Source organism: Jatropha curcas, chromosome 1 (assembly GCF_041381405.1).
Source record: "Jatropha curcas cultivar XTBG-Jc1 chromosome 1, XTBG_Jcur_1.0, whole genome shotgun sequence".
Classification (NCBI taxonomy): Eukaryota; Viridiplantae; Streptophyta; class Magnoliopsida; order Malpighiales; family Euphorbiaceae; genus Jatropha; species Jatropha curcas.
In genome coordinates, this window is record NC_143151.1 from 34,010,953 (window position 1) to 34,022,966 (window position 12,014).

Consider the following 12,014-nt stretch of genomic DNA (forward strand, 5'->3'; position numbering starts at 1 on the left):
ACCTTGGTTATGTGGTTGATTTTTTTCTCAACCTCTTTTCGCAAAATGGTGGCGTTTGTGGTATCTTCAGTAACGTTCTTCATGGTATGTATAGAAGTTTTCTTTATATTTTACTATTTGTAATAAGTATAATGATTACTCTTAACTTTTGACTTAAAATGTAGTACAAAACCCTTAATTAATAATAACCATTCTTATCGGTAGATTTCTACTCCATTGTTAGATTACTATATCTTTCATATAACGGTTGCTAGAAAACTTTGAGAATCATCTGCAGTCACGAATGAACTATATTTGATATGTGACATAATGATGGTTTTACATTCCACAGGTAAGTTGAAGATACCACGTAGAGGCTCGGAGAATTTTATAAGTTTCATGGGACAATTGGATGGCCGAATAGATCTATACAAGACTGCAATCTTGGCAGAGAAAGTTGATGATTCTATTTCTACAGATGTCAACAACATAAAAGCAGACTTGGGCAATCGATATCTAATGGATCTTTGTATTATGGCTTCGAAACTTGCTTATGAGAATGAGAAAGTTATCAAGAACGTTGTTGAAAGTCACTGGAAGGCAAGCCACCTTCTCATTCTTTTTTTTTTCCCCTGCTTTGTCTCTTCTTTTTAATATGAATATTCATAAAGTCTAATTTGTGATGAAAAACAGATGCATTTCGTTGACTTCTACAACGGCTGGAATGGTATATAAATTTTTTAGTTACCTTATTCTTATTTCCTTTCTTTTTTGTTTGTTAAAATATTCATCTCGGGATAATTTTTGATCTAATAGAAACCCAGAAAGAATTCAACACCCAAGTGTTCATATTCTGTGACAAGCCTAAAGATGCAAACTTGATAATTGTTAGCTTCAGAGGCACAGAAACATTCAGCGCGCAAGATTGGAGTACTGACTTTGATTTCTCATGGTATGAGATTCCCAAAGTTGGAAAAGTCCATATTGGATTTTTAGAAGCATTGGGTTTGGGTAACAGAGGAGATGCTTCCACCTTCCAAACTCACCTTCAGAGAAAGCATACAGGTTTATTTAATTTAAATAGCGAATCTGAAGGCGAAATGCTGGAATTGTCAAAAAAGTGTGCTTACTATGCTGTGGAATTAAAGCTCAAGCAATTATTAAAAGAGCACAAAAACGCTAAATTCGTTGTCACTGGACATAGCTTAGGGGGAGCACTTGCCATATTGTTCCCTTCCGTTCTTGTAATACAGGAAGAGACAGAGATGCTAAACAGGTTATTAAATATATACACATTCGGGCAGCCAAGAATTGGCGATGTGCGGTTCGGTAATTTCATGGAAGCTCATTTGAACTATCCAAATACTAGATATTACAGAGTTGTTTACAGTAACGACCTGATACCTAGAGTGCCTTTTGACGACAAAATCTTCGCCTTTAAGCATTTCGGAACCTGCCTTTACTATGATAGCCGGTATTTCGGCCGAGTAAGTACTTATAGTTTTATGTTTGAACTGTTCTTTAGTTGCTAATCATAAAAAACTAACAATTCCTTGTATGAATTTGATATATATATATATGCAGTTTGTGGATGAGGAGCCAAACCGGAATTACTTCGGGTTGAAGCATTTCATACCTATGCGAATCAATGCACTATGGGAGCTCTTTAGAAGTTTTGCGATAAGTCACATTCATGGGCCAGATTATCAGGAGACTTGGCTCAGCACATTTTTGAGACTAATGGGACTTGTGGCTCCTGGTGGTGCTGCTCATAGTCCTGTTGATTATGTTAACTCAGTCAGGCTTGGAAGAGAGCGTGCGGCTCCTATGGCAACTTTAAAAAGTTTTGCTCGCAAATGATAATATCGAATTGCAGTGGTCTTCCCAGCTCTTCAATCATTTGATACTTGGATTCACTCTTTCATAAATGATCACTATTCGTCAGATTCAATAGAATTTGATCGATCCTCAGTTTTCTATATCATCAATCATCATTAGGTCAAAAGTTTAATGTAGCACAATAGTGCAAATTAGAGTTATTTAGCAAAGTTATTTATGTTAAGATATTGGTTGTTGGGTCAGAATAATAAATATGAATATCTCTTTCAATTTTCATTAATTTGATTTCAACAGAAAACAAAAAGATTTGAAATTAGCAATCTAATTAATAGTTAACCGAAATTTGACTTTCAAGATTAAGAAGTTAAACTAAATATAATTAGTGAGGATGTACTTATCTAATATTGATTTGTCTGTAATTGTTTGTTAGGTGATCCATTAAAGGAAAAATTAAATTATTGGAACACTGCTGATTTCTGCTTTCATATTCAAAATGTAATGTTCTTATTAACAAATTAGGGTAAAATAAAAAAATGATACCCTTTTCAAATGAGTTGAATTGCCACAGGAAAGCCCATCAAATAGTGTCGATATTTACAGGCCATGACGAAAGAAATGGGCCTGAGCCCATTATTGATCGCAAGTTAGCTTCCTTTTTTTTCAGCTTCTTTTCTTGCGTTTTTAATTTTTTTTCTTAGGGAGGCAATTTTAATAATTTAATTTATTTTTTTTGAGTAATTTAATGCTTTTCAATTTGGTAATAAAGAAAATAATTCAAATATATGTATATAAATATTAATAACACATTTATATTTTATTTTACATGTGCAAATAATACAATAGTGGTGTTACGGGACCAGTTATTGGGGGATTTTTTAGGACAACCAAACAATACAGCAATCATTTTCGGACATTCTTCTATAACTTTGAATTTTAGAACAATAAAAGAATTAATAATAGAATATTATCCCTTGTTAATCTTATCACATACATACAGAAGCAGAAATATCAAGTGCATCTATGAATGCAAAAACGAGGACATAAAGAAAAATCTACAGTCATTTGGAGGTTTCTATAATAGATATTTCCTTTTTTGATAATTGTATGTAGGGTTATCATTTATTTGCTTAATCGTAAGGAGAGGACCTACCTTATCTTCTCAGCTTGCAATTTTTTCTTTTTGAAATAGTGATATTTGTGGTCCTTTACTAAGGGCAAATCATAATAATTTTGATAGATAATAATTTTTTTGTCACTAAATTATATATTTATTTATAAATTCATATTGAATGATTTTTGGAAATACCGAAGTTCGATAGGTGAAAAAAAATATTTATAGAGAGGGATAAGTACGAAAATACAAACAAGATGAGTAATAATACTGAAAAATAAAGGTTATAGAGATGCTTATTAGAAAATAGAAAATAAAAAAAATTGTAATAAAAATAAAGATAAATAGAGAAAATAATGAAAAATTATGAATATGATGTATTATCTCTCAGAGCGACAGAAGTGAGAAACCAGAGCGACAGAAGTGAGAAACCAAAAGCATGGCTACTACCCCAGCTACTGCTAATGATTCTTCTCCAAACTTCCTCGTTGCAGACCCTCGTAAGGGAAGAAAAATCGATTCTTCTCCAAACTTCCTGATACTAAACCATCAAAAGGGAAGAAAAAGAGATTTGTTTAAGTATTTGGTAAGCAAAAACACTAAGAGTGGAATAGTTTTTTTGGATAGTTCGAAGGAACGTATTAAAGGTAGTGCAACAGCTGATCATAGGTCCATGGTATTGGTTTCCATTATCATTCTCAGGATTCTTGCCTTCATCAATACTCCATTGAAGTACTTTGGCTATGTGTTTGATTTTGTTCTCAACCTCATTTCGCAAAACGGTGGCATTTGTGGCATTTTCATTAACATTATTCTTGGTATATGTATAGAAGAATTCTTTCAAATTTTAATCTATCTGTAATGTATTTGGTATTTGATATAGCGATGGTTTTAAATTCCACAGGTAAGCTGCAGATACCACGTAGAGACTCGGAGAATTTTATAAGTTTTATAGGACAATTGGATGGCCGAATAGACCTGTACAGGACTGTAATCTTGGCAGAGAAAGTTGATAATTCTATTTCTACAGATGTCAACAACATAAAAGTAGACTTGGGCAATCGATATCTAATGGATCTTTCTATTATGGCTTCGAAACTTGTTTATGAGAATGAGAAAGTTATCAAGAAAGTTATCGAAACTCACTGGAAGGCAAGCCCTTTTTTTATTTTTATTTTCTTTTCTTCTCTCTCTATCTCTTCTGGTTAATATGAATATTCATAAAATCTAATGGGAATTCTATGCAATTAATTTGCGATAAAACAGATGCATTTCGTTGGCTTCTATAACTGCTGGAATGGTATGTAAATTTTTGACATACCCTATTCTTATTTCCTTTTTTTTTTATTAATATTTCGTCCTTTTCATAAATTTTTTTTGGATAATTGTTTGTTGATCCGACAGAGCGCCAAAAAGAAAGCAACACCCAAGTGTTCATACTCTGTGACAAGCCTAAAGATGCAAACTTGATAATTGTTAGCTTCAGAGGCACAGAAATATTCAATGCTCAAGATTGGAGTACTGACTTCGATTTCTCATGGTATGAGCTTCCCAAAGTTGGAAAAGTTCATATTGGATTTTTAGAAGCATTGGGTTTAGGTAACAGAAGAGATACTTCCACCTTCCAAAGTCACCTTCAGAGAAAGCTTACAGGTTTCTTGCAATTAAATGGCGAATCGGAAGGCGCTATTCTGGAATTATCAAAAAAAAGTGCTTACTATATTGTGGCATTAAAGCTCAAGCAATTATTAAAAGAGCACAAAAATGCTAAATTTGCTGTCACTGGACATAGCTTAGGTGGAGCACTTGCTATTTTGTTCCCAAGCGTTCTTGTAATACAGGAAGAGACAGAGATGCTACACAGGTTGCTTAATATATACACATTTGGACAGCCAAGAGTTGGAGATGTACAGTTCTGCAATTTCATGGAAGCTCATTTGAACTCTCCAAATACTAGATATTACAGAGTTGTTTACTGTAATGACATCGTACCTAGAGTGCCTTTTGACGACAAAGCCTTCGGCTTTAAGCATTTCGGAACCTGCCTTTACTATGATAGCTGGTATTTTGGCCAAGTAAGTATCTAAAATTATATGTTCAAGCTGATCTGTAGTTACTAATTGTTAAAAACTAACCAATTCTTTTGTTTGAATTTGATATATGTAGTTTATGGATGAGGAGCCAGACCGGAATTACTTCGGATTGAAGCATTTCATGCCTATGCGAATCAATGCACTGTGGGAGATCTTCAGAAGTTTTCTGATAAGTCGCATTTATGGGCAAGATTATCAGGATACTTGGTTCTGCACTTTGTGGAGACTAATGGGACTTGTGCTTCCTGGTGCTGCTGATCATGGTCCTGCAGATTATGTTAACTCGGTCAGGCTTGGAAGGGAGCGTACAGCTCCTATGGCAACTTTAGAAAGCTTTGTTCGGAAATTATGATATTTTTTTTTATTAAAAAGCACTGTTAAATTAGTATATATATATATATATATATATATATATATATATATAAGGCTGGGAAATTATAATATTGGGTTGCAGCAGGGAAAGGTGCACGACCCGTCGTTTTTAGACATGAAGCAATGCTTTGGGATAATGCAAGGTAGAATCCTTTTGAGCCAAACCATCTGATTTATTAATGATTTAATAAAATCAAATAGGTGAAATTCCAATTGTGTTAAATATATTTATTAATTTTCGGAATTACCTAAATCTCACATTAAACAATAAAAATGGTCTCTCTCTAACCAAAAAAAAAAAAAAGGAAAAGAAAAAATTGCAATACATAATATGAAGCAACATGACATTATTTCTTGAAGATACCCTCTTCAGATTTTGTCCTGACTCCTGGACCTCAAAAAATGCTAATCCCAAATGATACTCTCGAATAACAAATTTCAATTCTTTTGGCTGATTATATTACAGAAATTTTTATCATCTGAGAGCAACTTGCTTCTGCCAAGTTCTTCAAAATAGAGAATTGGATGATACAATGTTTGCTTCAAACTGTATGAGCTCCTTGAATAACATTCAAATCCAAATTCTTAAGCCTTATTACTGATTCTACATGTCCTTTCAAGGTGTGAATCTCTCCTAGCCTGTACAACCAAAAGGAATTGCTTAGCAGAAGACAAATTTAAATTCAAACTAAAATCAAGCAAGAACTTTGCTCGAGATAGCACGAACCCTGAGTCTCAGGATGTTCATGGGAAAACCAGAAAAAAAAAAAAAAAGAAAAAGAAAAAGAAAAAGAAAAAAGGAATAATGTTTTAAAAGTACCTAGCTATTTCAGCTCGCCGCCTGGCCTGTTCAGCAATCAAAGAAGATCGAGATCGCTTGCCATTGAACTCTAAATCTGCAGCCATCAATCCTTGCAGACTCCTCTGAGACAAAACCCACTGAGCTGCCCTGTCTTCCTTTCCATAATCTTTCTTTGAAGTAAAAGCAGTCTATTGGAAATAAAAGAGACAAATGAGAAGCATTTCAAGCCAAGACATAATCAAGAAATGAAATTTTATATATTACAAACCTTTCTGTCGAATAAAAGATTCCATGCTTCTCCGCTCAAGGCATAACGAACTATGAACTTGATAATATCAAGTGGTATATAGAAGATTAAACTGTATAACCAAATAACACCAGCCCATCCCCATCCAATTCCGCTAATGTAAGCAAAGCTAATATGTGCATAAACCGCAATCAAAGTAGCCACCTATACATGGACAAGAAAAAAGAATCACTTCAGAGCTTTCTTGATGAATTGAGAGCCCTTTGTAGGAGCATTCCTTGAATACAACTTACCAATTGAGCCACTATAAATGCACACATCAATAGAGTTCCAGGCCTCTCCATAAATGACCAACTTTGGCTGCGAGTGACGAATATGAGAGCTTGGCTAATTATGCTGACTTGCAGATATACTGCAGAAGAGACTTCTTCAGTATTGCTTGATAGAGATCTTACATTGAAGGTGTTCTGCAATCAAATAAAACTATTAGTATTAGTAACAAATATTTGTTACAGGAAGAATAACTCCTAATTAATATATATCTGCAATGAGTTTTCATACCTCGAAGAAATCCGTGTCGATCACAACCCAGTAAAACAACACGGTAATCAACGCAAGATATGTCCCAATAACAATACCAGTTGCAAATATCTCAGGAAGTTTCCAACTGTCAGGCCTTGGAGACGGCTTAACTCGGTCTTGCGAAATAGTCATGATAGTCCCTAATCACAAGTACATAAGAAAAATCTTCAATATATATGTGAAAAAAGGTAAGCTTAAATGGATATAATGCAACAATCTGCCACTTCATGTTAGAATCATTACCATCATTAAGTATGGCTATTATCAGAACCATGAAAGGAGGGAAGTCATATTCCCATATCAAGGCAAGAAGCACAAAACCAAGCTGCAAAGGATTAAGTTTCCAAAAATCAAAGTTCTACAAAGTTGGAAGAAAAGTAAATTCAATGACAGCTTCTGTTTAAGGAAACCTAACTTACCACAATACGAATGGTAATGGAGACAGCATATATCTGCACATTTCAGACAGTATTATCAGTTCTTGTTTTTTTGTTCATTGAATGGATTCAGCTTCTCTTTTCGAAGAAAATATTGATACTTAACTGTATAGTTCTTCATTCTCTGGAATATAGCTCTGCTTGTTAAGACAGCACTAACAATCACACTTAACCCAGGCTCAGTTAAGACCAAATCAGCAGCATTTCTTGCAGCATCTGTGGAATCTGCTACCGCTATTCCAATATCTGCTTTCTTTAAAGCAGGTGCATCATTTACACCATCTCCAGTCATCCCAACTACATGCTTCTTTTCTTGCAGGATTTTCACAATTTCATATTTGTGTTCTGAAAGTTATGATGAATAGTCATAAGCACCATAGTTAATTGCATAAATAAAAATTTCACTCATATGTATAGCATTTGTGATAATTTTCTTCTATTGTAAGGAATATAATGAAGCATTAAGTTGCTCAAAATACCAGGGAATACACCGGCAAAGCCATCTGCCATCTCAATGAGCTCATCTACTGGAAGAACTTCATTTTCATCCTTATCCCGACCCAACAGCGAAGAAGATGGGTACATGTTGGTTCCCATGCCTAGTCGTCTTCCTGTTTCTTTTGCAATTGCCAGCTGATCACCTGCATTAGTGAATCTAGCACTAATGAAAAAGCATACTAAATTTCTGGTTCTGGCATTTATTTACTCCATGAAATGATTTTTAAATTATGAATCATTTTGAGATACCAGAAGAAATTTGCAGATACCTGTAATCATCTTAACACAGACACCAAGATTAAGCGCTCTGCGGATGGTCTCAGCACTATCATGCCTAGGAGGATCAAACAAGGGCAACAACCCACAAAAAGTCCAAGGACCTCCGGGACTATCCTTTCTCTTTTCAGGTACTTCCTGCAAGGATATGGTTATATGAGAAACGAAATTTAAGAAAAACAATGACATTTTTTTTTTTTTTTGGTTCTAAATCAGAGCTGAAGTCAGGCTGCATACCTGAAATGCAACTCCAAGAGATCGCAAGCCTCTTTCAGCAAATTTGTCAATGATGACATGAACTTTTTCAGCAATCTTATCTTTTTCTTGGCACATATGTAGGATCTGATATTATGGAAAATAACTAGATTAGCTTTGAAAAGCATAACGTAAAATAAAACGTTTTTGTTCTTGTAATCAGAGATACTAGGCTTTGGCATCCTATGAAATAATTAGAAATCTATGAGAAAATAGTGGAAAACCTTGGCAATGTGAGATTCTCAAGTTGAAGACTCACCTGCTCAGGAGCTCCTTTGCTGGCACGATACCAGTTACCATCAGAATCAATATATGTAATTGCAGTACGTTTGTCCACTGGATTGAAAGGCAGAAAGTGAACTTCTTTAATGTTTGCCCGTGCCTGTGTACACAAGAAGGTTAATAATTTTATACAGCATAAAAAGTTAAGATTGGATAAACTTATGCATTGTATTTACCTCCTTTGGATCGGCAAGCATGTTAACGATGGCTGCATCAATAGCGTCCTGATTCTCCAATCTTGATGCTCTGGCTGCAAGCAGGACAATCATATCTTTGTCCATTTCTTTGTTGAAAACCTGTTTTATATGAAAGTTAAATTATTATGATTATCTAGAAAATGAGGTGATGGAAGAAACAGAATCAAAATTGGAACTATAACTATGTTCATGATCATCGTTCAATTTGACTAATGAAACACCAAAAACAAGAACTCTGTTCAGAAGCAGGGCACTATTTCTGAAACAGGGGATTCTTATATATGCTATTTTTCCAATGGTAGAAATGGCTACGATATCAATGATAAGAAAAGATTAGTGAATTATTGTGTGATATTTTTTATGTACATTTAGGTTTTGTACCTCAATAAGGTTTCGGTCAACTGTGAGGCGATTCAAGGTAAGAGTTCCAGTTTTGTCACTGCAAAGGACATCCATTCCTGCCATTTCTTCAATTGCAGTCATCCTCTTTGTAATGGCACCCTTAAAAAATGAAAAAGGAAATTTATGAGCATTGGGAACATAGGCTCGATTTTTCACGCTGCCTGGATTTTAAGTAGTGAACCTGTTGAGATAGCCGGTGAGAACCAATTGCAAGTGTGACAGATAACACGGTTGGCATTGCTATAGGTATTCCTCCAATCAAGAGAACAAGAAGGTTGTTGATTCCATCCCTATACGAACGATGTTGTATTGGGAACATGACAATGATTTCAAGAACCATTCCCACAGCTATAGAGCAGATGCAGAAGTTCCCAATGGAGGTAAGGACCTGACAAACATTTTAACCAATTCATGCAGTAATCTAACTCCAAAACTTTTCTAATTAAAGAAATTTTGAAACTGCAACTATTTAAGATTAAGAAAGTACTTGATAACTTGTTTTATGTGCAGTTTAATAGGCAGCATACATGTGATAATTGTATGATTACCTGCTGGAAGTGTCCGACAACTATAGTAGAATCAACTAGATGTGCTGCTTTTCCAAAAAAGGTGTTAACACCAGTTGCTATAACCACAGCTTCAATTTCACCATGCTTGCATGTTGAACCTGAAAATACTTCATCACCTGTCCTCTTGGTGACTGCAAGTGATTCTCCGGTGAGAGCTGACTGCAAAGGAAATTCTTTAATTGATTACAGTAGCAGAAAACACTACAAATATAAAGACTTCTATTAAGTTGTAAGTAGCAGTTGCCTGATCAATTTTTAGCGGATCGCCTTCAAGTAGTCTAGCATCTGCAGGGATGATATCCCCAAGCTTAATACTAATTATATCTCCAGGTACTAAAATTGCTGCGTCTTCCTCTTTCCATCTTCCATCTCTGAGGACCTGCAGAAAGAGGTGATGAATCAGATACTACTATTCCTACTTACACATTAAACAAACTTAATAAAAAAGGTACAGACCTTTGTTTTGGGTGCCAAATGAGCCATTAGTGCAGCTGCAGCATTTCCAGCATTATTTTCCTCTATAAAACTAATTGTTGAATTGATCAGCAGCAAGCAAATAATTCCTACAAAGTCCTGCCAGTCAGGACCTTCTCCCTGCAATACCATTTCCAAGAAAATAGTTAGGAAACAGAAAGGTACATTTGAAAAGTAATGGTTCAAGAAAAATTAAGTTACTTACTCCACCATTAGCGAGCACGATAGCCATTACAGCTGCAGCTTCCATAACCCATGATAATGGATTCCACATAAAACTAAGGAACTTCAAAAACTTGTTCTCCTGGATCAACATAATGCAGAATCATTAATTAATATGCTGATTCTGATTCAAATTAGTCTTCTAAATTGCGCACCTAAAAAACTAATAAAAAGCTTACAGCATTGGATATCTCCAACTCTAGTACTTACTGGCTTCTCTTCAAGTTTGTTTGGGCCAAATATTTTCAACCTGACTTCAGCATCTTCAGATGAAAGTCCTTCTCGGGAAGTTCTCAGTTGTTCAAAAACTTCCTCTAGTGGCAAGCGTTCCTATTAGACCAAGTTTTGAAAGTTTTTCAGTGCCAGAAATGAATAACCTGTAAATGGGACTAAATTGTTTATATAACTGTTGCTTGCTTACCAAATCAATCCCTTCCCGGTTAAAGTTCTCAGGATCCAACAGTGGTTTCTCCAGCTCCTCGGCCATGATTCAAGCCTTGGAATCTGGAGCAAATTACAATAAAAGAGTTCCATTACTGTTAATAACTCCCAGTTCTTATGAGCATTGTTTAAATATAGTGCGATCAGTTTACAAATAATAATGGATTTTGTTTTTTTGGCAAGTACTAATCTGTCTTTACTGAAACAATCAAACGGTCACTTCTGATAGAAATTCTAAAAGCAGTAGACATGAAGCATCAACATCAACAAAGTTAACTAACCACATTATCATCAAAGGAAGCAACGCATCTCAAGAAAGAAAAGATAATTGAAAATCAGTAACTTAACATTGGATTTGCAAAGAACAAGAAATAGAATTGCATCATATGAATTAAGTGAGAATGTTAATTCATTTCCTGGCTTACTTTTTTAGAAGCTGGAGGGCGTGACAGGATCCACGAAAGAGAAATGAGTTGGGTGTGAGTAGCAGTGAAGTAATGGAGAAATAGAAGAGTGAAGCTTAGAATGCTTAAAAAGAGAAGTAATTAATAAATCAAGATTTTGTAGTTGACTATTGGTTGGCAGATGGGGACGAGCAGCTGATAATCCTAATCTCACATGTCTCAATATGGGTTTTGCCATTTTTTTCAATATCCACAGTAAATATGAAGTGTGTGTGTGTGTTTGTTTGTATGTTTTTAATTTTTCTTGACCTGAAAGATTAGAGATTTCTACTCTCAAAGAAACCAACCAAGACGAAAGAAAGAAAGAAAGAAGGAAAGAAAGACGACAGTTTGCTTTTAACTACCATTCAAAACTTGCCCTTCTAACCTAACGGTCACTTCCTATTTCCCTCCAAATCCCAATTATTAATAAATAATTTTTTAGTCCCTCAGGTTTGCTCACAGTATAATTTTGTTCATCTCATTTAGCAAA

General features: G+C 34.9%; 3 protein-coding genes across 3 annotated transcripts; 2 read left to right on the forward strand and 1 right to left on the reverse strand.

Annotated features, from left to right (window-relative positions):
• Nucleotides 1-6: 6 nt before the first annotated feature.
• LOC105631302 (triacylglycerol lipase OBL1) lies at nucleotides 7-2,094 on the forward strand. The gene is made up of 5 exons (XM_012213381.4): nucleotides 7-84; nucleotides 332-579; nucleotides 673-706; nucleotides 796-1,466; nucleotides 1,564-2,094. Exons 2-5 carry the CDS (start codon nucleotides 379-381, stop codon nucleotides 1,837-1,839), a joined length of 1,182 nt encoding a protein of 393 aa, XP_012068771.2. The 5' UTR covers nucleotides 7-84; nucleotides 332-378; the 3' UTR covers nucleotides 1,840-2,094.
• A 1,273-nt stretch (nucleotides 2,095-3,367) lies between these two features.
• On the forward strand, nucleotides 3,368-5,458 carry LOC105631301 (triacylglycerol lipase OBL1; the record flags this gene model as incomplete). Its single annotated transcript, XM_012213379.4, is given in 5 exon segments — nucleotides 3,368-3,747; nucleotides 3,834-4,081; nucleotides 4,196-4,229; nucleotides 4,334-5,004; nucleotides 5,096-5,458. Coding segments are annotated over 5 exon segments (1,611 nt in total). The 3' UTR covers nucleotides 5,375-5,458.
• A 138-nt stretch (nucleotides 5,459-5,596) lies between these two features.
• Nucleotides 5,597-11,660, reverse strand: LOC105631300 (ATPase 10, plasma membrane-type). Its single transcript, XM_012213378.4, has 22 exons — nucleotides 11,504-11,660; nucleotides 11,059-11,141; nucleotides 10,848-10,967; nucleotides 10,621-10,719; nucleotides 10,398-10,535; nucleotides 10,186-10,320; nucleotides 9,921-10,100; nucleotides 9,554-9,760; nucleotides 9,352-9,471; nucleotides 8,950-9,069; nucleotides 8,751-8,873; nucleotides 8,474-8,578; nucleotides 8,230-8,374; nucleotides 7,942-8,103; nucleotides 7,569-7,807; nucleotides 7,445-7,477; nucleotides 7,269-7,350; nucleotides 7,005-7,165; nucleotides 6,737-6,910; nucleotides 6,465-6,647; nucleotides 6,215-6,384; nucleotides 5,597-6,033 (listed from the first exon to the last, which is right to left on the reverse strand). Exons 2-22 carry the CDS (start codon nucleotides 11,122-11,124, stop codon nucleotides 5,937-5,939), a joined length of 2,859 nt encoding a protein of 952 aa, XP_012068768.1. The 5' UTR covers nucleotides 11,125-11,141; nucleotides 11,504-11,660; the 3' UTR covers nucleotides 5,597-5,936.
• Between the last annotated feature and the right edge of the window lie 354 nt (nucleotides 11,661-12,014).

Bases quoted from the DNA above. Each gene is read 5' to 3' on its own strand.
- LOC105631302 (XM_012213381.4), top strand. From the start codon at position 379: ATGGGACAATTGGATGGCCGAATAGATCTATACAAGACTGCAATCTTG. The intron at 580-672 runs GCAAGCCACCTT...GATGAAAAACAG, and splicing joins TTGTTGAAAGTCACTGGAAG to ATGCATTTCGTTGACTTCTA. The intron at 1,467-1,563 runs GTAAGTACTTAT...ATATATATGCAG, and splicing joins ATAGCCGGTATTTCGGCCGA to TTTGTGGATGAGGAGCCAAA.
- LOC105631300 (XM_012213378.4), bottom strand. From the start codon at position 11,124: ATGGCCGAGGAGCTGGAGAAACCACTGTTGGATCCTGAGAACTTTAAC. The intron at 10,536-10,620 runs GTAAGTAACTTA...ATGGTATTGCAG, and splicing joins TCGTGCTCGCTAATGGTGGA to GGAGAAGGTCCTGACTGGCA. The intron at 7,808-7,941 runs GTATTTTGAGCA...CATAACTTTCAG, and splicing joins CTTTGCCGGTGTATTCCCTG to AACACAAATATGAAATTGTG.